The following is a 26,937-nucleotide window of genomic DNA, read 5'->3' on the forward strand; positions in this document are numbered from 1 at the left end:
ATTAAATGCAGTTTGGTGTATAAACACATAGTGAGTGAAAAAGGTGGCTGAAGAAGAAACACTCAGTATCATTATTTATTTAAGAAAAATGCAAAAACAATGAGAAAACCTAAGTACAGCCGTACTGCTTCCATAGGAATTAAGAGGTTATATAGCAGCCAGGTGCTGCTAATCAAATGCACTTGACTAACGAATCACCAACACGTGTGTCCACCTCTATAAAAGCAGACATTTTGCAAGTTCATGGCAGTACAGTTTGAAAAAGACAGAACAAGTATGGCTTGTGGAAGGTTGGAAGGTTTGCCAGGGGGAAAAAAAAGAACATGGCAGCACAGTTTATTTTTGCAAAGCTGCATCTAAACAGACTACAAGACTTCTGGAACAACGTCCTTTTGGGCAATGAGACTAAAAGTAATGATTTTTTTCTCACCAGCAGTACCACATACATCTCACACTAGCTGTCAAGCAGGGTTGTGGAAGGGCAATGATCTCAGTCATAAACTCCTAAAGTATTACAGAGTCAAATGTGTGACCATCTCTGTGACAGCGAAAGCTTGGCCCAAAGTGAGAGATGTACATAAAACCACAAACCTCAATTAATTCTTAAATACATAATGACATTGTGGAGTAATATGTCATGTTCAGGTTATGATTGTTTGTTTGTTTTTCATGTCCTACTATGTAAAACTTAAGAATTGAAAGTGTACTTGTTACTTTTCACCATGTCTGAATATGGTTGCTTAGAAATTGTTTTCTTGGGTCATGGCAGTAATATTAACCTACATGTGACCATTTCCACTCAAAATAACCATAGACTGTATATATGAGATGGACATAGCCACCTTGGCGTCACCATTTGGATTGTGCACTCATTTTAAAGCCGTGGGGTTAGTGTTCTAGTTGCTGGGGATCTGATCTTCATCTACAAACACCACATATGTTTGCAACATGAATTTCATTCTTAAAATCTGAAGAATAATGTTATATATCAGATAATTCCATAAAAAAACAAAGAAACAAACGAAAAACTCCAAAAGGCATCAGCAACACAAACACAGCAGAAGTGAAGTGCAACACACAGTGTCCACATATTGATCGAAGTGGCCACGCCCCCAGCTTTCAGTCTTAAAAAAGTTAGTCAGTAATAGAACAAGTCTTGAGCAGAGGGAACTCATTTGACCTCAGTCTGAATGTAAAGGCATTGACTGGATTAGCTCATTCAGCCTAGTGGGAATTACCTGCTACCTGATGACTTGAATCATAAAGTCTGTTGTTATGACTTTAATGGAATAGATGTGTAATGTGTGGTGTGAACAGTTTAACACTCAAAAACAACACAAAAACAAAAACAACTTAGCTTTGGGAGGTTAAGAGGATTATTGCCATGGACCCTGGGTTTCTGCTCAAGTGTTGGATTTATTTTTAGATTATTGTATTTATGGTGTTTTGAGTTATTGATGAGATTATTTTTGTGTGTAAAAATTCCTAAATCCCATGTATTCCCTAGAATCCCTAGTGCTCCAGTTTTGATCATGCTGATTTCCGTTTGGTTTTGCTATTGAGTTACCAGCCTAAATAAACAGCTGGCTTTTTGTCCATACTCCAGCTCACTCTATCTGCATTTGGGTCCTCACTACATCCAACTCCACCATGGCAGATTAAAACCTTTCAGTGGCATTTGATAACTACATTTTCAACTATTTTCCTGGCAAAAGGGCTTACAAATGATTTTATCACGATGTAATGGTGGCCCGTCTGCTTCCACCTACATCTTGGATTCATCTGTGCACTCATTTTCTCAAGCGGGCCTCAAACTCTGAAAGAGACTATTCTTATTAATGTGTATTTTTAGCAAAAACATTTATTCTGAAAAGATGAGTTTCAACATATAAAATAAGTTGTATATGGCAAAAATGCTATTGATCCACCTTACAGACTAAGAGAATAGCTTCTTCACATGAAATATGAAGCTCAAACACACTTTTCTGTCATCAAATGTAGAAAAATAAAAACCTCACAGAGGAAGGAAACCATGGCAACATAAACAGACTAAAGACAGTATATCAACAGTCAGCAGCATCTCTTGCAGCTGTTGTGCGTTTAAGAATGGTCCATGGAGCAGCGTCCACTCCAGTAGTTCTAGGAGCAACAGCGCTGGAGGACTTTTTTGAAGAAGTTCCTGAACTCAGTGTTGAAGACAGTGTATATGATGGGGTTCAGGGCGCTGTTGACATAGCCCAGCCACGTCACCACACTCATTAGGGCTGGCGGGATGTGGCACTCTTGACAGCGTGCTCGCATTGTGTGGAGGACAAAGAAAGGAGTCCAGCAGAATAGAAAGACACCTTTGGGAGAGAAAGAGGAATCAGGAGATGAATGCTTCGTCTCTGTGAAATCAATACTTCTGATCCTAAAGAGCAAAAGGTCAGTGTTTACATTTCATGTTAAAGTTAAGCAAAACAGATATCATTCACATATTATGCATATTAACATAGTATTAATATATTTAGTTGTGGACAGAGGTTTACATACATTTATTATGCACATGAATGTCATTGGACTTCTAGTGATTTGATTGGACTGGTCTTTTTCCAGGGTGGAATGACTAAAAAACAAGAATTCAGGGTCCAGAAATTTGAATCCACACAGAGTCAAAAGTATACATCCAGGGCTAAAAATATATGCATTCGTCCCCACTGATATTTCAATAAGGAGAGATTGTTTGGAAGAATTAAACAGCATTTATTGAGATACAGAATTCACTTAAGCTATTTGACCACACTGACCCATGATAGCAGAACAGATCTCACTGGTGATAGGATTCAAAGGCGACGACTGGATTACAGCAATGGTGTCAGCATTGAGTTTGGTGTTAAGGGAAAGTTGAAGTAATGATAAGAATAGATTCTTTGCACACTCAAGAAAGCAAGCAGATGAGTGAAACTCAGTTGTGTCCAAGTTTTAACCATCTACAAGTTTCCAACTTGAGGTGAAGTTGAAGAATTTGGAGGTAGTTCTTCTTCATTACTCTATCCACTTTGTGTATGTACCAGTGCCACTAGCAGCAAAACAGCCTTGGGACATGATGTCACCACTACCACTCCTGACAATCGTTATAGTGTTCTTAGGTTTTAAAGTCTCATCATTACTCCCTCTTTCACTGGCTAATAGCTCAATATTTGTCTTGTCTAACCATGAAACATTTCTCCAGGAGGCATTTGGCTTGTCTATGTGGGCAGTTGCAAATTTCAGTCAAGCTTGAAAGTCCCAATTTTGGAGCACAGCTTCTTTCTTGGTCAGCACGGTCTCAATTCATCGCAAAGTAAAACTCACTTCCTTGTGGACACTGATGCTAGTGTTCCAGCAGTTTCCAATTCATGGCAGGATTGGGTGTTGGTGATTCCTGAATTGTTCCTGAACATCCTTTTCCTATCTTTTGAGGGTGAAAGATTGGGTCTCCTTCGAGACTTTGGCAAAGTGGTGACACATCTAAATAACTTGTACTTGCATACAATTTTTTAAACTGATGATTTTGGAATTTGCAGTTGTTTAGAAATTGATTCATTCAAGAGACCTTCCCAAATTATGTAAATCTACAGTTCTCCTTGTAAATCTACACTAAGTTTTATGGACTTTCACACTGTTCTGAGTATTAGTTAGTCCAATGAGTGCTTTCAAACAAATCCTTTTTATGCTGGCAAAGTAAAACTACTAGTTTTATTCAATCACAGTCACTAACAAGAAATTAGGTCATGGTTTTGTCAAGTTAGCAAATTATAGAACCTTCATGATCACTTATATTATATTTAGGAGAATCTGTGTATATTTTTGAGCCTGTATATATTATTTTGACCATGTGTCAATTAAAGAAAATCCTGAATAAATTCAAATTTGTGCACCCAAATCTGTTTTTAAGTCATGAAAGATATATGCTGGACAATCATTCCACCCTGGAAAAAGAATAGCTCAAATGATGGACCAAAATGACCATGGCATGCATGCCCATGATGTCTGTATGTCAATTTCTGAACAAAAATGTAGATAATCAAGCTTGTTCAAGTAGAGGAGTATCTCCCCCGCTATATGGCAATTAACCATGAAAGCAGAACAGATCTCAGTCGTGACAGGATTTAGGACTGAATCTCCTGGAATCTAAATGTTGATGACTAGTCACCACAGCAGCAGATGAAGATGGAGATAATGAAGATTGAAAATGCTGTACAGTCTGTGGGACACCTGGTTACTTTAACCCACTAAGTGCCCTTCATATCTACCTACTGGGATTGAACACTAACTCTCATGTTATGATTTTTGGATTTATTCCCAGTATTTGTGTTGTTCTGCATGTTTTGGATCTTTGTCTTGTTAAATAAATGTTTAAACCACCACATTATGGAGCCATTGCATCAAAGTAGAAAAAACTAATTACTGTGCATCACTATAACCTCTGGTCACAAAAAGACTATACCAACACTCGCTTTTGTCCACCGAGCCTCTCTGATTAACTAACTCGGTATATATACATCTTTCTCAGGCTACCTGTACCAAAAATTCATTTTTTATTTGGTAAAAGTCCACTTAGGACATTGTAACTTAGAGTTTCTTTCTCTCATATTTTCTCTCATTGATCCCATTGATAACGGAGAGCACCTGACCCAAACACAATTTATACCTATTGATAAAACAGTGCTCGCAATGAGCTTTCTAAAAATATTTTTTCCTTGACTAGTACTGTATAAACCACCTAATATATTTGGATTATATTGCTCAGACTGTCACTTAAACATGAGCCTTGCCTGCACACTTAAACATGCACCTGACATGGCCTTAACCAATAATTGGATTTGAGATTAAGGAGCTGTAAGGATTGGCTGCTGTGTGCTAAAGGAAAGCACTTGTTCGCATTAGGGAGCAAAGCTGGCTGCTATTAATAGACTGACCCCTTTCTAATTGATCTGTTAGTGCCTCGGGATAGGCATCAGAGATGGCGGTGAAGAGTTCAGGTAGCCGCAGAGCAGAGATGTCTGACATAACAACATCCACTTTAAAGGTTCACCGACAATCAAATCTCCAGCAACAGTTTTAGCAAGAAGGACAAGAAGAAAAATAATGATGGTTGATTGTTTTTCAAATGACAATATATATTTTGAATATCAGTAAGTATGCATAGCTTCTTCAATGACTTGATTTAGAGGGGATCAGGCTTTCATGTCAGGATCAGGCTCCTAGACTCTGGAATATCCTGCCACTTGATATTCATACTGCAAGGTCCCTCCAGTCTTTTACATCCCGTCTTAAAATTCACTTTTATACCATTGCTGTTAATTCAAGCTCAGTTTGAGTCCCATCGTGTTTTTTATGTTGTGGTCTCTTTGTTTTAGTTTGTTTTTGTCACATGATATTGTATTTGTTTGATTTCATGTTTTCTTTTATTGTATTTATTTTATTATTCTAGCGTTTTATCTTCGTTGATTTGAATTCATTTTGAATCAACCATTAATCAACATCAGAAATCAAATTGACAGTGTCATTGATTTTAACTCTGAAGAGGTGAGTCTGATGTTTTTTGGAGTTGGGAAGAACATCCACCTCAGACACCATAATTTGAGATTAAGCCTCGACTGACATTCAAATAAAAATGAGCAAGAATTAGAGCTGAGGCTGAACTACTGCGCTGAAACAAAAATGTATTTCTTCCTCAGCTGCTCACCAGACTTAAATGATTTTAAGTGTTTGTTAACCAATCAAAAAATATATATATATCCATTATGTTTTGATGTTTTGACCTTTCAACACCATTTATATCTTTAAAGTGGGTAAAATTATCCCTGAAATCCAGACTCTACACCAGCCGCAGGGCCCAACTTTATTGTGTGACACTTAAATTGTGCCATTTGTTTGTGTTACATCAGTGTTGTTGTTAGTACAACAAGATTTGCTGCACTTTGGGCTTTTGTAAGCCCAGGGCAAGTTCTTAATTCAGCCTTATGTGGTTAGGATGCTACTGAGCCCAATGATGTTGATTTCTATAACATGACTTCTATCAAATATAGCTCTAAAAATATATATTTCCTTAAGCAGAACATCAAGGAAAAGTTAAAGTGTTCAATTCCGTGTTTTCCGTTGGCCTGCCTCCTCAGCATTCAGAGTCCAACCAATGCCACAGCAGCGACAGGGCCAATAACAACAGCAAACCAATTTCCACTACAAAGGCAGCTTGGTTTTAGATTATAACGTTTTCAGTTAAAATGTCTCCTCAATGCTGCTGAAGGAAGTGAACTCACCCACAACGACAGGAAGCACCTTCATAGCCTTCCTCTCGCGGCTGTTGATCTTGGCCCTTTTTCTTCTGCGCGGGTCGTGGTTGAACTTAATCTCTGCAAAACTGACCGCTGGCACAGGGCCGTCTTTGTTCTCTGTTGAGTTCGGGGGCAGGTCTGGGGACTGCAGGGTGGATGCTTCATCGAGAGTATCTGCTGGGTCTCGCTCTATAATGGGAGGCAGCAGAGGTGGCAGCGAAGCCAGAGGAGGCAACGTGGCTGTGGCCTCCTGCAGCTTGCGGCACGCCTGGATGCTGTCCTTCAGCTTGGCTTTACGTGCCTCCTCCCATCGTCGCAGGCCACGGAACATGCCACAGTACAGCAGCAGCATGATAGGGCAGGGGATGAAGAAGGAGCAGACGGAAGAATACAGAACATAGTCATCATTCTCTAGTTTACATTCCCTCGGATCGCGGCCTGGGACATTGTTGATGCCAAAGATGATTGGCGAGGCTACAGCCAAGGCCAGGATCCAGGTGGCCGACAGCAAAACAACTTGCCGCAGGTCCACATGCTTCCTGTTGTAGTTGAGCGGGATTGACACAGCGATGAACCTGCAAGAGGTGCCAGAAATATGGCATCACAGCCAGCCTAGAGCTGCTACACTAGGTTTAGGTTTTGTTTATGATATATGGTTCTAATTTGGTACTGATGGTGTTTTGTGTTATTATCCTTATTTCTTGTCCCAGTATGTCCAGAAGCATGCAGTCGTCTTACAGCCACAAAAGAACAAAACCCATCCAGATGATTTATTTGTTTTGCTAACCCTACTAGCAGAATAACTAAAACTATTTTTAAAATGTCTCAAGGTGGGCTTGAAGGATTTATCCTCTGGTATCAGAATGCACTTTACATTGTAGTTCTCCACACTCAGAGTGCTCACCACAGGAAGGCTGTCTGCTGCTGAGAACACCTAAAATGGGCATGTACCAATTCCACTGCCATCTTAACAATTCTTTAAGACTGAAGGCAATTTTATCTTTTTGTGGAAATAAAATCAAACTAACCTGAATCTTCACACTAGTGCAGAATTTAAGTACTCTTCAAACACTGCAGCCAGTAACTATGTGATTAGTTACAGTTGGGACTGAAAGATGCTGTAGCTGTAGGATGTTTCCTGTGTAAATAAATAAAACTCTGAAAGAAGCCCCTAGCCCTCTAAAGTGACTCTGCTTATCAGGCAGCTTTTTAAAAACTAGAAGAGTTCCTTCTTCAGACCTGAACATTAACAGCAGGTGGACTCTGTGTAGACCTTCAGATTCTGCCTCCTGACCAGCCTCTTGAATTATTCAGACTGTCATCCAGTTAAACCTCTAAACGCTGCTGGCTACTTCAAAAAGCTTCAGATCATCATCATCAGTCCACGTTAACTTCACTGCTCCCCATCAGTCTTTGATGTAATCATATTTTCTGGAGTCAGGACATCAGATTTGAAGAGCATCCTGGATTTTTGTCATCCCTCAACATCAGCTGAGAGTTCAGATAATCTCATTGAGACATACTAACAAGCGCCGAGCGAACCTGGCGGTTCATCAGCAGTGGACTCATCCCTCATTTGGAGATTTAAATTATTTTTGTCTTTTCTGGGGGTTTTTCTTTTGGCGCTTTTACAGGAGTCAAAGACAAAAGGTTGCCGACATATCAGAACCATCGGACCCTGACAGGCTTTGGATCTGATGGTGTCCCTGAATGTTCCTGAATCACGAGAGGCCAGTTAAAACTCTTGAGTCTCTACATTAGTTGTGAATCTTTACCTCATTCTTTTCATCAACTGTACAGCTTTTTCTCACATATTTTCTCTAGGAGTCCACTCCGGGAATGAACACGTGGACTTTAAACCTGTATCTGTTTTTCCAGTATTGTGGTCCAAGCTACAACGGAGTGGCTGTAGTTCAGGAGATAAAGCAGATCATCTACTAATCGGAAGGTTGGTGGTTTGATGGCAATTCCACTCTGCATGCCAAAGCATACTTGGGCAAGATACTAAACCCCAAGTTAGTCTCTGATGCGTTCATTATATCAGTGGTTCCCAAACTTTTTTTGCTGGGCCCCCCTTGTTTTACAAGAAAAATGTTCGCGCCCCCCCTCGCGCGCACACGCACGAACACATCCTCCAACCACACACACCCATATTTTGCTCCATTGCGGTTTATTTCACACCTCAAACATTTAGTAAACAATTAAGCAAATACAAGTAATCTGCAATAATATGGGATCAGAACGATGCCACCTTGAAACGAAACCGAAAAAAATATTGAAACCGAAAAAAAATATTGTAACTGAAATAAATGTACTGAAAAATCTTGTATTGAAACCGAAAAAAAAATTTGATAGTGAAAAACAATTAATTGAAACTGTAATTTTTTTGTTTTCGCTTACAATTTTTTTTTTTCAGTTTCAATCCATTTTTTTCGGTTTCAAACCATTTTTCGGTTTCAATCCATTTTTTTTCGGTTTCAAACCATTTTTCGGTTTCAATCCACTTTTCGGTTTCAATCCATTTTTCAGTTTCACTCTGCTGGCACTGTTTTGGCGTCCGGGGGCGCGCTGGGGGGGCGGGTTATTCCGACCCGCATGTATTTGCATATATTATAATGCTGACCAATGACTGGAGAAAACACTGACGACGCGGCTGCGGTCACGGACAAACTTGCACGTGTCTGTTCGGGAATGGCAGATGCTGAGAGGTCCAGCGTTTACATTACCGACTATTTCAAAGTGACAGCCTGAGGTAAATTCTTCTTCAGTAAATTGGACTACCGGACAGGAGGACCTGAGACCCCATCGCACTATTTTTGGTAAGTTAAATGTGTTTGTAAACTAATCCGTAATTTAGGTCCTTAGCTAGCTACCTAGCTAGCTAAGGACCTAGCTAGCTAAGATGAGCACTTGGCTGTTGGGGAAACTTGTTTTGTAAAGTTCGTTTAGCTAACCCGTGCAGGTGAATGAATTTACCCTGACTAAAGAAATCAAGAGAAACGCACCAGGCTGCTCAGTGACTAACCACGGTTACTGTACTTTTATATGAGTATTATACTGTAAGAGCAACAGGCTGGACTCTGCTTCTGTTCCTGTGCAGAGCTGATTATTAAATATGTGCAAACAGCAGCATGTTTTCTGTCGCTTTCCACATGTGGAACGACATTAACGCCAACTTTTAAAAACCTGGAACTTCAGTAACCCCTCATTAGTCAATAGCTACGAATTAAATAGCAAAGCCCGATACTTATGTACTGAAACCAACTACTTCCGCTTGTCAGCTTAAGTTAAAATGTTACATTTTTCCTCTGATTATTTTTTTTTAGCATTTTTTTTACTCAGCTTGTTACAAATATTCAGGTTAAAAAACTGTCCTAATTATTTTTAATGAATTATGTTCACAAAGTCACATGTGCAGTACTCTGTACAGCTTGCATCCTTTAGGACAAATAATTTGAAACATTAATATTTCTTGTTCAATACTGAGCTGATAACACCTCTGTATGTTGTGACCAGGATGCAGCAGCAGACTGAACCTCGACTGAAACCTGCTCCATCATCTCATCTTTGCAGATGTCCATTTATAAAGCATCAACAACTCAAAGGTAAACATGATATTAGAAAATGTGTTAGTATATAAGGCCTTTAAAACAAATAAAAAATAAACAGCTGTCGGCAGAACTGTAGGACTGGACAACTTCAGATCCCGAGTGTGTGAGGACAGAAGGATCAGCTCTATTTCAGATTTGAGAGATAATCTTTATATTTCAGTTTGTGATGATTCTGTTCTGTTTGTGATTACAGGAGCCGTCCTCAGATTCAGACCTCAGCACCACCCAGTGACAGCAGACAGATCATCTTATATCTTCAATCTTTGTAGTAACTCCAAATTTAACTGAAGAAAACAGTACAAAGGTTAAAGTACCACATGTGCTGTCAGTGAAAGCTGCAGCTGTTTTATTGATAAATTTAAAGACAAAAAGTCAAAAGGATTAATCACTCATGTAACTGTGTCACTATACATCAGCATTAACAGTACCTCAGTTTGGTGTTTCAGAAAACTGCTGATCTCAGACCTGCACAACTTCTGTTTTAAACACTGAATGTACTCAGCTACATGAAGGGCACATGATGTTTTCTCTGACACAATTAAATAAAACCTGATTAAAGTCAAAGGTTGTTACTTGTATTTGAACTAAAAACTTGATCTGGAATTCTTTCACTGTTTTTTGACAATAGTGTGTTATTTATCATAAAGTAGTTAAGAGTCATTCATACCAGAGTAACCAGAGAGCACAACATATATTTAACTTTCTACAGGACTTAAAGCTATGATATTATGTAAAAGTCCAGAGCCTCTGAGGATTATCTGAGTACTTCTAACATTACACAAAGCAAAGGTCTCCATCAGTGTTCATGAAATGCTGGGTTTATCCTTCTTGTGAGGGAGCTGCTGGTGAAGATCACGAGCCCTGCTTGATCCCGGCGATGAGTTTCAGTCTTCCTGGTGTTTGTGAAGTGATGCCTCTCACTGTGGGGCAACAGAATATCTGGCACAGGACAGCTGTAATGAAAGAAATTGAATTCGTTTTGAAAAAAAAAAAATCTTGGAAATGCCCTATATGTGAGGAGCAGATTTTGTATTTACTTTTCTTTTGCCAATCAAGATAACTAGAAGTATAATTTTCACCATACAATTACTAACCTTGTCATCTCCTGCACTGTCTGTTTTGGGCTCTGGGCTTGTCCTTCCCAGCGCTCATGAGACTGCTTTTGGTGCACTGTGGTATGAGGTGCTAACCTGTTGACAGTGTTGGGAAGGTTAATTTTAAAATGTATTCCACCAAAGATTATAGAAGTAATGTATTCTGAATACTTTACAACTACATGAATGTACTATTGCTGTGTGATTTATTACTCTTACTGAAGGCTATTCGCCATACCAATACCAACTAGATGTTAAAATCTTAATATAAATGAGTAACAGTAGGTGGACATTAGGTAAGGCTGCACTTTTTTCAGCGATCTCGTGTAGAAAACTATTCAGCGCATATATAAAACAGGTCAGCGGCTCCGAACCGTAGTAAAGGGACCTCTGGCTAATACATCATGTCGGGCTCATAGCTGAAAACTAGCTTTACTTTGTTGTCTGGGTCAACTTTGCTAGCGAGAGAGAGAGGCGTTGAAAGGCTGCTTATTGTTTCGGAGGAAAACACGAACACGGTGTACAGTCCAGTCTTAACAGCTTTCTTACAGCTGGGCTCATCAGGCACTCTTTTTGGCTGCAGTGGTTATTATTATATTTACATGCTTCCAGCTCCCGTTTCTGCTCAGTGACAGCTCATACTTTTCCTTTTTCTCCCTCCCTCGCTCACAGACACATAACGGGTATAGCAGTCCATTCTCCCTGCAGCACGGACTACACTGCCCATGAGGCTACATTGTTTAGGGCGATGCCTGTAACACTCTGCTATTGCCTTCATATTAAATCATTTTTGTATAATAATTTTTAGAGGCTCTTATTGCGTGTTTTGTTTGGGTTTCCACCCGCGTGGAATTACCAAAAATAGAGAGACCATAGCCTAACATATGAAAAAGGAAAATACCGCCATGTAATCCATTTATTTCAACAAACTAACTGTGTTCTCAATATCACCTATTGAACAGTAACGGATACATTTACTCATATTTTGTATTTTAAATACGTAACGCCGGTGCATGTATTACGTTACTGCCCAGCACTGCCTGTTGATGAGATCTTGTGCCGTTCCTAAAACACCGGCCTCCAACTCCTAAAGAGACACGGGTGTACCTAAATTTAGCAAATATTAGCTTCAGGCTAGCTTGCTACGACAAATAGGCTAATACCAGCACTTTACCACAACTTCACCAGATGTAGCTAAAAAAAACTAAACTAATGTCCAGTCCAGTTGGACAGCAAGGAAAGATGACAAAAAATGATTACTTACTTGCGGTTTGGATGGTCCAGCTGAAAGATGGCAGCTTGGTCAGCACTAGTGGCCTCTATAATGTATGCAAATATATGCGTGCCGGAATCCCCGCCCCCCTCCCTGCGCGCACCCGGATGCCAAAACAGTGCCAGCATATTGAAACTGAAAAATGGTTTGAAACCGAAAAATGGATTGAAACCGAAAAATGGTTTGAAACTGAAAAATGGTTTGAAACCGAAAAAAAATGGATTGAAACCGAAAAATGTATTGAAACTGAAAAAAAAAAAAATGTAAGCGAAAACAAAAGAATTACAGTTTCAATTAATTGTTTTTCACTATCAATTTTTTTTTTCGGTTTCAATACAAGATTTTTGAGTACATTTATTTCAATGACAATATTTTTTTTCGGTTTCAATATTTTTTTCGGTTTCGTTTCAAGGTGGCATCGTTCTGATTCCATACAATAAATGACAGGTAGTAAGAAAATAAACTACTAAGTCTTTTACGCTACGTCCACACCTACACGGGTATTTTTGAAAACGCAGCTGTTTCGTCCACGTAAACGGCGTTTCGAATCACCGAGAACAGAGATTTTTTAAAACTCCTTTTTTGCGTTTATGTGTGGACGAGGAATACAGAGTTCGTCACGCAATGTCAAAGGTATGTGCCTTTTTTCACCTCACGCTGTGTGCACGTTATTGTTTACATGAGATGAATTGCAGAATGGCAGACAGAGACGAAATACTGTTAATCTGACTATCTGCAGGTTTTACACGCTTACATGCCCACGCAGTTACTGTCCCTCCATTTAGAAAGGCAGAGGCCTCATGGTGTAATTATTTTACATGTAGTTGTTTTTTTTTTCCTGTGTAATAATATTCATCATTGCTATCAATACATTTTTCAAAAAATCCCTCTGCAAAATGGGTTCAAAAACATAAACAACTGTTGGATGCTGTTTGTCCGTGATTTGAACCGGGGAACAAATTGTGGCAGGATGAGCCTGATGTTATTTGTATCCCACTGTAACTTTACTGTATAAAGAGCTAACATCTCCAAAATGTCAGGAGTAGTTAGTCATTACAACAAGTGTTTGTGAACTACAAATCAAGAATGTGGGATACTGTTTGTCCGTGATTTAAACAGCCCAGCGCTGCTCCCAACGAAGGGAAAACCAATCCTGCAGGGAGACCTACCTCGGCACTTGTGCAGGTGAAACCAAAGGGAAGATATGCTTCACCATAGAATGAAGTTGGTTTGGAAACATATTCAGCGATGCTTCATCTCCTGCTTTGCGTTCGTGTGGGCGCCCGTGCTAGCAGTGTCCAAGCGTTGTTTTTTTTTTTTTTCCCTTTTCATGCCGCGCCCCCCCTGCAATGGCTCTGCGCCCCCCCCCCCCCCTAGGGGGCGGGCCCCACACTTTGGGAACGTCTGCATTATATGAATGTGTGTGACTCTCAGTTAACGCTTAAGCACTTAAACATAGAATAGTGTTTGTGTGAATGAGGAATGGTGTATAAAATGCTTTGAGCCCTTCAGTAGAGTAGAATATATAAGATAAATATAAGATCATGTATCATTCATTAGTATCTATCGATGTACTATCTACACAAAAATATTTTGATGGGATACAGAGTCTTGTGACGTCTGTTTGAATTTTCTAGTTGTTTTCTTGATATTTATCTCAACATCTACTTTATAGTTTTGCACAAAATCTAGTCGGGACATTCATAACACCCAGATGATGAGTCATACTCACTCATTTTCTCAGTTCTGTTATTTTCAGTCATGATCTTTTAATTTTTTTGTACAGAGGATGGATCAACTTGGCCTGAAAGTCATTTAAACTGGCCAGTAGCATTTCAAAGTGTTTCCTGTGATGTATCTCAAGATGTATGTTTGTATAGATACATTCCTGAGTTCCGAGAGAATGGAGAGTACTAAGATATATCTGATGATCTTTTAACTTTTAATTTCACCACAAGGTTAGAATGTGTGGATTTAAATGAAAAGCTTTACAAAAACTAACATCTTGTTTCCCACAGGATGACATTAAGTGAGAATTCCACCTTCCACTTACCTTGGTGGTTTGTACATTTTCTAATGCCATGTTTAAAAACTGAATAACTGCGAAGTTAATGAACTGAACTTAGCACTTCATTAACAGATTAAATGTCTGCAAGCTAACATGGAGAGCATCTTCTAATAGCCTGATAGCACCATCGTTATGAGCAACATGGCAGCTCCCTGAAATCGATCTTAAAGTTCAATCATGCAGATCAGACTAAAAAGATCTCTGGTTCCTGCTGTCTCCATTTATTCTAAGCACAGGTCTACTTTTTAGTTAGAGTGTTGAAGAAAAAAATACCCTGACTGGATGCTGTTAGGCATTTTAACAGCTTTAAGAGGAGGAATAATTCAGATCCATACTGTTACTAAATGAAAGAAATACAAAGGGTTTAAAGTGTCAGACGTCTATGGTTTGTCAGGTATGGAACATCAGCTGTAATAGGACAACAGACACAGAACAGCCACAGTCCTCTGTGGAAAGTTCAATCCTAATCTGAGTGGCATCTTTCACAGAACCTACTGCTGTAAAACATATTACAGTATTCGCTCCATTAAAAAATATACATTACTACATTATAGTAAATGCTGCAGGTATTCTTAGGTACTTTTTGCATTATTTTGACATCAGTGATTAATACTTTAAAAGGCTTTAGGACCCCTGTGGTTTCTGAATTCTTTTTTGTGTTGTCATGGGAGTGTAACAAGAGTGAAGAGTTTTTAGAGTGTAAAACGCCTCCAAGTGGAAAGCTGTGGCAGGTTTCACATTCCCGTGCTAACCAATGATTGAAAGTCACACCTCTTTATGCTCAGTATATGCTGAAAGCCATAAACATAGAAAAACAAAATTTTACACAGCTACTGGTCCAGAGCATTTAAACAGGCTGGTGTTAACTGCTGTTCAAAACAGCAATATGTGAACTTCAAGGGAAGAGGCTGCAGATGTATGGTCTTCTTGAAAGCAATATAACTTTCAATGAGACCCAACTGTTCAAGAACAATTTGTAATTGTTCTTAAAATTTTGTTCCAAGAAATTCAGCTCATATTCCTATTGTCAAGATCACTGACCTACTGGCACTTCCTGTATCATCACCACCAGGATGAGATTTTTGTTAAATACCGTCCATCAAACGAACTGCTGATTGTCTGCTGTTCTCTTGCAGTGCGGCTTCACTGTAAGGGAACAACACAAGGTCCTGCTGTGTGTACCTGTACAGGTGAGTACTGACCTGTCAATGCTGATAGCGCAGAGATTGAAGATGGAGGCAGTACACAACATAACATCCATCGTCATGAGACCATCACAGATGGTAGTGTTGAGGGTCCATACACCATCCTGGAACTGAGAGGCAGACAAATGCTTGTCATTTAATGTTTACTCATACCAAAAATTACCTTGACACGCAATCTGAAATCAAAACGGGCCTTCTTCTCTATAGTTTCTTTATGATACAAAGTTTGAACGTATGCAATGATTCCTATGATATGTTAGCTTCATATATCAAATACTTTTCAGGCTGTATTTTCAGACCATTTTTTCCACACATTGAAATCAGAGTCAATTGTTGAACAGGAAGTTGAAAACTATTAAAGATAAAACCTGAACATTTCCCTTCCCCTTCTTATTATAAAAATGAATCCAGAGCTGTCATTTTTCTGTAATAAGTATTTGACATATGAAGCTAAAATTTCACAGCAATTATTCTGCCTGTCCAAACTTTGGACCATAAAATTTGTTTGCAAATCATAGATGGTTGAGCATAAAAAGGTCTGAAACTTTGGTGATTTGAGATTTTTTTTTAAAAAGGAACTGCACTCGACCAGCTAAAGGTTGCTGGCAGCCTTTGATATTTAAAAAAAAAAAAGATTTTTTCTTTATTTTGTTTTATTACCTTCAAGTCACTGTATGTTCGTGCAGAGTAATGTGCCACTGAGTAAACAGGACGTTTGACCTAGACTGAACTGTCCTGTCCAGCTTCTTTACCAGGTCATGACCCTGTCAAACCACCACTGACCTTTGCTTCAAACCTGCAGAGCATTGCATAAAAACATCACTCTAAACTTTGAAGATCAATAAGGAACAATGAAAGGCGGTGATATGGAGTCATTAGAGAATATCTTTGCTGACAAAAGCAGATTTGGGGTGATTGTGATTTTCATAGCTGAAGATCAATTTGTGTATTACACAAACTGTAATAGATGTAATAATGTAATAATAATGTAATTTCTGCATGGGTCTTACTGTTTTTCACCAATTTTAATAACATCGACTGCCTAGTTTGTTTGTTTTTTGGTTTGTTGCTGTTTAATATTTTATTCAAAATCTATATAATCCTGTGAATTTATGTTTGACATGGATTTTAAAGAGGTAATGGATTCTGCTATTATTAGGATTTATTCTGCACATTTAATGAACTTTTTAATGCCTTTTCAAATAATTTTTTGGTTGAACGCCATCCAGAACTGCTACTGCAATGACCTGCCATCTGGTGCCCAAAGACTCAGAAAGAGATCCAACAGTTTTTAGGGTCCCTGAATCTAAATACTCCTGTGAGATTAGGAGCCTAAGACATAACTGGAAGCTGTGTCTCTCGTTTATGGGATCTTCTCAGTTAATTAACATCTCCAAAGACGGTATGTTCCGTCGCATCTCACCTCCGAATAGACGAAGAGCGGCAGCACGAGCACCGCCAACATCAGATCCGCCACTGCCAGACTCACGATGAAGTAGTTGGTGGTGGTTTTCAGTGCCTTTTCGACGAACACACTCAGACACACCATCAAGTTGCCGCAGATGATGACGACGATCAGCAGCACCCCGAAAACCAGGGCAGGCAGGTTGTGCCGTGCCGCGGTCGCTGTCCCCGCCTCCTGCGCTGCGCTCAGGTTTGCCACCATCTGCGCCGCGTCGGTCTGATCCCGTCCGAGCCACAGCAGCGCGGCCAACGGGCTCATGAAGGCCGGGTTGGAGTCCGACTGCCACACTATAGCCTTATCATGCTGTCACACAGACTCCACTTAGACTGTAGCAGACTGTAGTGACGAGCTCCAGTGCGCACCGTTGCGCCTTTTACGCAAAAATCCTCTGCGTAAAAGCAGATGGACAAAAACACAAGTTGGTATTTACAAAGTTAAACTTTTATTTAAATATTAAAAATATGGTGATGAAGTCAGATTTTTGTCACAAAGAATATTTAGTGATGAAAAAAAAATCCAGAAGAATACAGATGCAGTTCTTGGCGCATTAAAATCTTCATATCAATAGAAAACTGCTTCTTTCTTTAATGCTGGGAAGATAGCCGAAGGACTCTGGGGTCAGACAGCAGAGAAAGTGTCGTGCCGTGGATGTTTCCAGCTCCGGAGTGCTTGCCTGCAGCCCGCTAGCACAGAGGCCACCGAGGCCAAATTAACCGATTAAAGCCGCTTATCACCTGCGCTTTACGGTGTCCTTCAGCCCTTGAGCTCCAGCAGAAGTTTGTCCATCTGTCTGTTCATCTGCGTGCATGCGTATCACGGAGAGGGGGGAGACAGGAGTGGCCACTGCAAAAAAAAAAAAAATTAATTAATTAATTAAATAAAAATATTCACTGAATTTGACCTCTCTACCTCTTTGTGGTGTTGGTGCATTTTGGAGCAAGTTTTGATGAAATTAAGTGGGAAAAAATATTCTTTTGTTTCTGATCAGTACAGTTGTAGCATTAGTTTATCACTCAGCATTAATTAGCTCATACACCTTTTGGATACTCCTTGATATTTAGGATTGCTGGCCTTATCTGATAACTAATCTGATTACGTCTGTATCTAAAAGACAGAGAGAGAGAGAGAGAGAGAGAGAGAGAATCACATTGGGACAACTACAGTGATAATGGCTAGGGTAAGAGCAGTAGCGGTTTTCGATACGGGCGACACGGGCGGTTGCCCGGGGCGACAACGTGGTGGGGGGCGGCATCACGGGCATCAGCAAAAAAAATAAATTAAAAAAAAATGCTCACTCATGCTGCCCCGACGTCATGCCAGCGCATATTAGGAATGCCATAGGCACCGATCGGTTTTCTATCGCCCATTTGCTGGGAGAAAGGGCGCCCTTCGTTTGCGAGTTGCGCCTGCTGCTTGCGGCACTGTGAGGAGAGGGCGGGGCGGCTGGGGATTCTCTGACCGGCTGGAGCAGCATCTAATAACCAACTCGCAAAATAAAACAAAATAAAAACAAACCAACAAACACGAAAACACCAGACATTATAATACAGACTTATAATTTGCACCGATGTTTTTTCGAAATTCTATACACGAAAAGTGAGCGCGAGAGCCTTCGGTGCGCCTGCTCGCTGCTGAAGTCAAAGTAAACTTTATTGTCATCTCCGCTACATACAGTCCAGTATATAGAGAGACGAGACGACGAGGCTCCAGTTACAGCAGTGCAAGTAAAAAACAATATATATAAGAAGAGTACGAAAATAAATATGCACTTTAGGACCAGGCGTAAAGGGATCAATAACAATTTAAAATTTAAAATTTACAGTTTGATGATTTAAAGTCTCCCACACAACCCGTCGAAAGGGAAGGGGGGCCGGCTGCTTCCAAATAGAGCACATTTCATTTAAAATGTTGTAAATCCAAGCCCATTATGTATTCATGATTTGAATCCTGGGTTGTGCGAAATCTCAGAAAAGCACCCTAGACAAAGTGAATCTGTGAACTAAGGTGTAGGTCTATTAGGTTATGTTGTGGCGATCCTCGAGTTGGGGGATGGGTGTTCATACTGGAGTGCAAAATTAAAAGCAATGGAAGATGGACAAGAAAAGTTCAAAGCCATCAGGTGCTCAGTTTAGAAAAAAGAGAAAAGAAGAGGAGGAGAAACAAGCAAAAGATGCAGGTAAGCAGATGTGTCATAGCAGGTCATCCTGAAACAATCAGAATCAGAATACTTTATTAATCCCTAAGGAAATTATGTGCATTACAGTTGCTCCAAGAAGAAATGGTAAAAGTAGCAACAGTAACAGACTGAACTCCAAACAATACATTATGTTACAGATTTTAATATTAATTAGTCATTGTCAGTTGTTGATTTGTCCTGTTCTCAATGTATGACGAATTATGATGGCTGTTTGGTAGCCGTTTGCATACTCTCTCTCTCTCTTCATATGTGTGTGTGTACAACAGTTTTATGTACAATCCTTAATATGTTTTGTCTGTGTGTGTGGGGGGGGGGGGGGGGGGGGGGCGCCAGAGGGAGTGTTCGCCCAGGGTGCCAAACAGGCTAGGAGCACCACTGAGTAAGAGTCACCTCTCCTCCATCTTTTTATATACAGTTTGCAGTTTTATACCACAAGAGGCCACTTTCACATTAAAGCCTTGAAGTGTTTTGAATGTTGGGGGAACATTTCTTGCAGTGTTAAGTGAATGAACAAGGTTCAGCTGTGCAACAGGGGCCCAGAGGATGACAGAAAACTACAGGAATCCTCTGCTGCTGTTCAGCATCTGGATTCAGTTCAATCAAAAATAATTGATCAGTGAAGGCATTTTATTATTAACAATTTTATTCAGGTTCAATTCAGTACTTAAACTTTACTGTTTTGGTGTTGATACACAGGGGGGTTCATATTGAGCAAAATGGCACTGATACACGCTCAGTATTGTGTTGTGGGCACAAGGGCCCCATACATTTATGGGTTGGTTGCAGCTTTCATTTAGTGGAGATATGAAACCATCACAAACACTCAGCCACTGGTTGCTGTGGCTTGCTTGTTTTTGCTAACAGACTGCTGAGGTGTTACTATGTGATCACTGGTGTATTAGTGCGTTGGCATTAAACATTAAAAAGTGGGAATCCTTCGCAATAGCTGAAATTGATCACCTGCAACCATGCATTTTAAAAGTTGTCACTGTGTCACTGTGCCTGGAACAGGTGCAAGAACAGATGACAGAGTTATCACTAGTGGTTCAAAAATTCCTTTGTGCAATTTGACAAAAATTAAGTACTGAAAAACAGATGTCGTAATGCAGCTAGATGGTTAAGAAAGCTTCATTGTTTTCAATTTGCACCATTACAGTGTTGTAATCTATTATTTTTCTGTAATTTAATTTGCTCCCTTTAGTTTTTCCTGCACTGTTTATAGTCTGTGTTGCTTTTCTGAGAACCGTTTTGTTCCCTACCAACACTAATGACTGCCTAGACTCTCTTCTTATGTCACTTGGGTCTGGAGGTGATAAGGTGAATTTTAATTAGAGGTCTTGCTGTCTACAGTGATGATGGATCAGCTGAGCACTGACGCCATCCAACACTCGGGGGAAGATGATGGGGGAGCAGTGAACACACCTCCTGTCTGTCTCTGGAAAGACTTCAGAAATGTCCATTTTTAATGTAGTTTAGATCAGCTGACCAGCAGCTGTGACCCAGTTTGCTCCTGATTTTTAACCCCAGCTTGCAAAAAGGCATCTTTCCCATACAGTACCATGCAAAAGTCTTGACCCACCCATCATTTCTTTTTATTTTGCATACAAGGAACTTGAGTTTCTTGCAATTTCTTGAGGTCTTGAGCAATAACCTTCAAATATTTTCTTCTCTCTTTTTCAGACCAGTCCTTGTACCTGACCATTTTCTGAGGAATGTCTTCCTTGGTAAGTTACGTAACACTGACCTATAAATCATTCTATTATAAAAAGGGCAATTAACTCAATGGATATACAAGTTTTGTGTCTACACATAAAAGACATCTCAGCAAAGAACCAATTTTAAATTGTACCTTTAGACACTTTGTTGTTGGTAGCCTGTCACAAAAACACATTTTTCCCCATTTCTTTAGCTGAATCTGTCAAAACCAGTGGACTTGGATAGACTTAAATGCAGGATTCTGAGATCAAAGTTCACAGGTCTATTTACAATAAATGAATCCAAGGAATCAAGGCTGAAGGTTTTCATGCAGTGAGGACCAAACCCAGGCAATCAGGCAGATTCACATTTTCACTCTCTCAAACAATCTGCAGTGCATTTGGAGGCAGACTTTCACTAACGGATCAGTTCAACAATCAGGCAGCAGATGACAAGCGATATGAATAAGAGCAATCATTACTTCCAGATGCACGGAAACAGAGGATGGAAGCCCAGTAACAGACTCTGGCCCTGAAACACAAGACTAGGATTATGGCACAGACACATACACAGCCACACAAAGTTGTGCCCAGTGACGTGGCTGGGGAGTGTATGCACCACTGACTCATGCTCACATTAAATATGAATTTCAGGTTTCAAATAATGAAGTCGGTGTCCGTAGAGTTAATCCTTGGGGGTGTGATGTCAGTAAAAATAGATATTCTTAATATAGTGATCTTAGTCTGGCTAAGAATAAAGACACCCACCTGCTGTTTCAAATTTTCTTATTGACAGGGACTGCCAATCCAAAATGCTGACTCAAAGGAAAGCTGATCTTAACCGATGACCTAAAACGCTTTGTTTTGTTTTCCTCTCGAAAAGTCCCTCTGGCTGCCTCGCTGTGTCGGGTGGGTTGCCCAATGCTGGGATGTCTGGTTTGCACCTTGTTGGCGCGTGGCTGCCGGCTTGCCCATTGGGTAGGGTGGGGTGTCCAGGTGAGGGAGCAACTGTCACTGGATTTTAACAGCACCTTAGTTTTCATACATTAATACTCATCCTGTACACTTTGTACAGTCACACTCCACAATGCATTAAGATCATAATTCTGATTGCAAAAGCTGCCAGAAACCCCAAAACAGTGGATACTGGGAATTGCCTCTGGTGCCTAACTAAAACCTTTTTGAGGACAGAGTTCTTTAAAGGAACCTCCTCACTTATCGGTAGGTAACACTCAGTACAGGCCAGTGGACCAACCCAGGTGACCCTTTATATTCACTCAAGGGACTTTAAAACTTCAAGAGTTGCTGTAAGTCATTCAAGGATAATGAGAACCATATTATATGAGGCAGAACATCCAGGACCTCTGGGACCTGCTCGAAAACCAATGATGTCTTCTCATGGCCCTAAGGTCTGTAGAGTAGAAAACTTGAATATACTCAAGTGCAAGGAAGAATTAAAAATTGTCACAAAATGTATCCAGCTCTCCTTTTGTCTTTTAAATAGAATATCAAGACTTTGGTTTGATGAGTGTTCATTAGATGGAAAGCTCTACTAAGAACATAAAACCAGGTTTCTGAACATTCAGCGTTTTTTGTTTTTTTTTTGTTGTTGTTGTTGTTGTTTTTTTAATTAAAGATGTGTTTGTGTTCAGGAGGTGGAGATGATGAAATCAGTGCTCATCAGAAGCCGTCCTCAGAATAATGAAGACAAAATGTTTTCTGTTCTCATCCAGGAAAGTACGAAGCAGCTTTATTTCTCTGAATATGTTTTAATATGCAGCACAGATGATCAGTCCAGCCACCATTTGTTTTTCGTCCTCTGATCACTTAAGGCAATCACATGAGGCTGTGGAACTCATTATTACTGCGTCTCACTGGGACCACCTAATTATTTATTCAGCTAGTCTTACTCGTGTCCCTTTTCCAGAGACCTGAGAAAATCAAACATTCATAATCAAGCAAGCACACGCCCAGTACACACACAAATGAACAAAGGTCAGATAAAAAAATAACACAACATAAAACCACCGGTCTTTTGACTAAAACTGCACTTAGGTTTCTTTACCCCTCTGTGAATCCCAGCATTATCACAGTGGAGAGGTTCCTGCATTCCAGGAGCTATGTTGTCCAATTTGCCCCTGGTTGGCCCTAGCCAGGATAATGGACCAGTGAGTGGCTGTGGCTCAGGAGCGGGGCACCTACTAATCGGAAGGTTGGTGGTTCGATCCCTGTCTGCTTAAGTCTATGTGCCAAATATCCTTGGGCAAGATACCAACCACCAATGCATCCACTGAATGTGTATGTGTGTGATAGAAAGCACTTGCGTGCAAATTGTGTAAAATGCTTCAAGTGTTCAGTTAGAGTAGAAAAGTGCTATATAAGAATCAATTGCTGTGACGGAAAACCTGAAGGACTCGGATAAAATAGGAAGCAGGAACTACAAAGAGACACAAGGACAGATGCATGTAAATGATGAATAAAAATAAATGGAACTACTACTTAATCTGCTTCCACACATTTGTCATCAATAGCTACCAAGTTTTCCTCTGTGGGTGAAAAACAGTTTATTAAAGTCAGATCTGCTATAAACTTCTGCTTAATGTTGTCTCTTCATATCTTACTCTACAGTGCTCACTTCAATCATCGTGGGGCACAAAGAAAAACTCATCTGTGGAGCTACACAGCAGTGTCTTTAATTATTAATGTTTTCTTTTAATCATTGCCAGAAAATCTGAGCATGCTCACAGGTCTGTATGCAGATGTGTGGCTGGTAAGGCTGAGACCACCAGGACTCCCTCTGCTTCCTGTTACAACAAGCAGAAATGGAGTAAGACAATGCAACTTTCAAACCACATGTAAAATCACACAAAATACCAGAAAAAATTTTTTCTAGGTGACGTGCCAAAAATATATTTGGGCTATTTTAGAAGAAACTCATATAATTCTTACAATTATATTCAAAATGATTGTGATTTTTCCCTTATCAGCATTTATAATAGACAAAAAAGCAGTTATTGTTACATGTAATTGGTAAAAACTGAATGACATTTTTCACTTTCCAGACAAGCAACAGAGGTGACATGAATTGTACATAAAAGATGGGTGACGTGTCCAAATCTGAAAAGGAAGCCAACATGGAAGTTCAATAAACTGCATTCTCTCTAATGGCGATCAGAGGGTAAATCTGCTGGTTCAAAAACACATATGCTTTTATTGAAGCACACTGAAACACTTATCACTTCATTTGTGACCTCAGTTTCCTGGTGCGTAAATGGTCTAAATTACTGGTTTTAATTCTCAGTCAATACATTCAGTAAATGTGCTTTCTCAGTCGGATCCATCTCTTAATTGACTAGTGTTCAATTGTACTTAAAGACACTTTAGGAAGTCAGCTGTTTAATATATCTTGCCTTAACCCTATTCGTTCATCTAAACTAGCATCATAATTATTATTACTAGCTAGCCTTACCAATCGCTGATCAGCTCCATTCACTTATCTACATGTGTTGTGTTCAAATACTAAGTCTAAAAAAAGAGCAGAAAAGAGCAAAAATCTAAATTTGTTCCATGACCATCATGGAAAAGGGCACATATGAGCACAGATGGAGATTGATAAGAATCTTAAGAATTTAAGGTTTCCAATTCCATGATCAGGATAAGTTATCGATTCTCATTTGGGTTCTCATTAGCTCCGCTTTGAGAGTCAGACTGCAGCAACGCCCAGTGACCAGGACTACACCAACGAGAAAGTCAGCTAACAGCAGCCTCATAATAAGTCTGCTTGACCACACACTGAAATTACACTTTTATTTTGGTATAGAGACATTCAAAAAAGATATAGTGCTATTAAGTTTCCAAGAACTTTTTGTGTGTTTGTTTGTTTGTTTGTTGTAAATAAGCTGATTCCTCAATTCAAAGACCACCTTCCTGGTGCTTCCCTGAATGTGGGTATCATGTCAGTTTCTTTCCCTGCAATCAGCCTCAACATCAGCTCTTCTTAATCGGTCTGCTGCCACCTGTTGATCAAAATTAAACATTACAGGTTCCTCTTCTTTCAGCTTCTCCCTTTGGGGCACGGGTGGGCAACTCCACGCCTCGAGGGCCGGTGTCCAACAGGTCATAGACCAACACACCTGAATCAAATGATGAGTTCGTTACCAGGCCTCTGGAGAACTTCAAGACATGTTGAGGAGGTAATTTAGCCATTTAAATCAGCTGTGTTGACTCAAGGACACATCTAGAGCCTGCAGGACACCGGCCCTCAAGGCCTGGAGTTGGACATGCCTGCTTTAGGGGTTGCAAAGGTGAAACCATCTCGCCCTATCCCTAGCATTCTCCTCTGTCACACAACCCTCTGTCTTCCTGCATTACAGTCATGACTCTCCTACACCTTGTTTCCTCCTGTCTGGCAGTTCCGTGTTCAAAATCTTTTGTCCAATTAAACCTTATCACAACTAACTTTATCTCTAAACCTGAGCTTTCATTTCTAATCTTGTCCATCCTGGTTACATCTAATCAAAATCTTCAGTTCTTCAGCTCTGCGTTCTTTTTGTCTGTGCCAGTCTCCAACCCATATATTATAACAGGTCTCATTAACAGCTTGTAAATCTTCTTTTTCAGTCTTGCTGCTATCCTTCTCTCATAAATCAGCTCTGACAGTCGGACAGAAAATGTTCTTGTGTTGCTTTGAGTGGTAATTCCAGATATTTAAACTCATTGACCTTCACTTTAACAGCTTCACTGTTACACCTGTCTTTTTCTCATTCACACACACATGCATTCTGTCTTGCTTCTACTGACTTTCATTCTTCTTCTCTCCAGGCTCACTTCCGCCTGCTCCCTACTCCGAGTACAGATCACATTGCCATCTGCAAACATCATACTCCATGGAGACTCCTGCCTGACCTCATCTGTCGGCCTGTCCATCACCATCCACCTTAATCAGAATAACCTGCTGCACTCCAGCTTGATCTCTCTGCCTAGCCAATAGGTACAAGCCCTTTGTTCCTTCCTTAGTCTTCATTATCTGAGCTTTATTTAACATGACTTCCTGTATTGAGTTGACAGGTTGAAGAATAATCCACTTTGCTTAAGTTGTATTTTCCAGTTAAAGTCCAACTTTAATTATTTTAATTGTATGAATATACTTATTAGTGTTGACTAATACTTTCAAGGGTGTGACAAATAACCTTTACAACAGACTCTTTAATGTTTTTACAGTTTTGAGGTTCTAAAAAAATATTTCAATATTTCATTGTTATATTACATTTCAGCATCAATAAGACATCGATAACATGCCTGGAACACAGCACACATTAGGTCTGCTATTGCACAGATTTTTACATGTTAAGAATTTGACTCACTGGCCACTTTATTAGATACATGTGTTCAACTAATGAACCCAAATATCCAATCAATGAATTACACGGCAGTTACTCAGTGCAAACGAGATGACCTGCTTAAGTTCAAGCATCAGGATGAAGAAGAAAGAGGATTTAAGGCACTTTTTTGACATTTAATGGTTTTTGTTGCCAGACAGCTGAGCATTTCAGAAACTGCTGTTGTGCTGGGATTTTCCCCACAGTAGGGTTTATAGAGATGGGTCCAAAAAAGAGAAAATATAGTGTATTCATAGATGCAGAACGCCTCTGAATACACATCACGTCAAACCTTGTAGGAGCTAAGAACCACACCATGTGCCTCTTCTGTCAGCTAAGAACAGGAAACTCACACAGGCTCACCAAAACTAGACACAAGAAGAGTAGAAAAAAATTGGTTGGTCTGAGCCTTGATTTCTGGATGGCAGGTCAGAATTTGGTGTAAACAACATGAAATCATGAAACCATCCTGCCTTGTGTTGGTGTGGTGTGGGGGATATTTTCTTCGCATAATTTGGGCTCTTTAGTACCAACGAAGCATTGTTTAAATAACTAATTGAGTACTGTGTACCACACCATGATTCAAATCATTTTCCAAATGATTTCCACAGATATCAGAAGTCTAGTGGAACATCTGAGGCTGATTTGAATTA

General features: G+C 39.8%; 1 protein-coding gene and 2 long non-coding RNA genes across 5 annotated transcripts; 1 reads left to right on the forward strand and 2 right to left on the reverse strand.

Annotated features, from left to right (window-relative positions):
- Positions 1 to 13: 13 nt before the first annotated feature.
- LOC146514997 (D(4) dopamine receptor-like) lies at positions 14 to 18,402 on the reverse strand. Of its 2 annotated transcripts, XM_085165784.1 has the most exons (6): positions 18,311 to 18,402; positions 17,750 to 17,858; positions 16,974 to 17,403; positions 15,548 to 15,660; positions 6,285 to 6,874; positions 14 to 2,345 (listed from the first exon to the last, which is right to left on the reverse strand). In XM_085165784.1, the coding sequence occupies exons 3-6, from the start codon at positions 17,271 to 17,273 to the stop codon at positions 2,140 to 2,142; spliced, it is 1,209 nt and encodes a 402-aa protein (XP_085021910.1). In that variant the 5' UTR covers positions 17,274 to 17,403; positions 17,750 to 17,858; positions 18,311 to 18,402; the 3' UTR covers positions 14 to 2,139. The 2 variants fall into 2 exon arrangements, with proteins under 2 accessions (XP_085021910.1, XP_085021909.1); XM_085165783.1 differs by having other exon boundaries at positions 16,974 to 17,858.
- On the reverse strand, positions 9,815 to 12,726 carry LOC146514998 (uncharacterized). The gene is made up of 2 exons (XR_014875002.1): positions 11,005 to 12,726; positions 9,815 to 10,863 (listed from the first exon to the last, which is right to left on the reverse strand). It is a non-coding gene; the product is annotated as an uncharacterized LOC146514998 (long non-coding RNA).
- Positions 18,403 to 19,541: 1,139 nt separating the features above from the next.
- LOC146514999 (uncharacterized) lies at positions 19,542 to 26,918 on the forward strand. Of its 2 annotated transcripts, none has more exons than XR_014875003.1 (3): positions 19,542 to 20,936; positions 21,790 to 24,084; positions 25,728 to 26,918. It is a non-coding gene; the product is annotated as an uncharacterized LOC146514999 (long non-coding RNA). The 2 variants fall into 2 exon arrangements; XR_014875004.1 differs by lacking the exon at positions 25,728 to 26,918 and having other exon boundaries at positions 21,790 to 23,733; positions 23,969 to 24,461.
- The last annotated feature ends 19 nt before the right edge of the window (positions 26,919 to 26,937 follow it).

Source organism: Neolamprologus multifasciatus, chromosome 7 (assembly GCF_963576455.1).
Source record: "Neolamprologus multifasciatus chromosome 7, fNeoMul1.2, whole genome shotgun sequence".
Lineage (NCBI taxonomy): Eukaryota > Metazoa > Chordata > Actinopteri > Cichliformes > Cichlidae > Neolamprologus > Neolamprologus multifasciatus.

Excerpts from the sequence above, each read along its gene's own strand:
- LOC146514997 (XM_085165784.1), bottom strand. The coding sequence starts at position 17,273 with ATGAGCCCGTTGGCCGCGCTGCTGTGGCTCGGACGGGATCAGACCGAC. Across the intron at positions 6,875-15,547 it reads TGCGCTATCAGCATTGACAG|GTTCATCGCTGTGTCAATCC; the intron begins GTCAGTACTCAC and ends CACCTCTTGCAG. Across the intron at positions 2,346-6,284 it reads GGTGCTTCCTGTCGTTGTGG|GTGTCTTTCTATTCTGCTGG; the intron begins GTGAGTTCACTT and ends TCTCTCCCAAAG.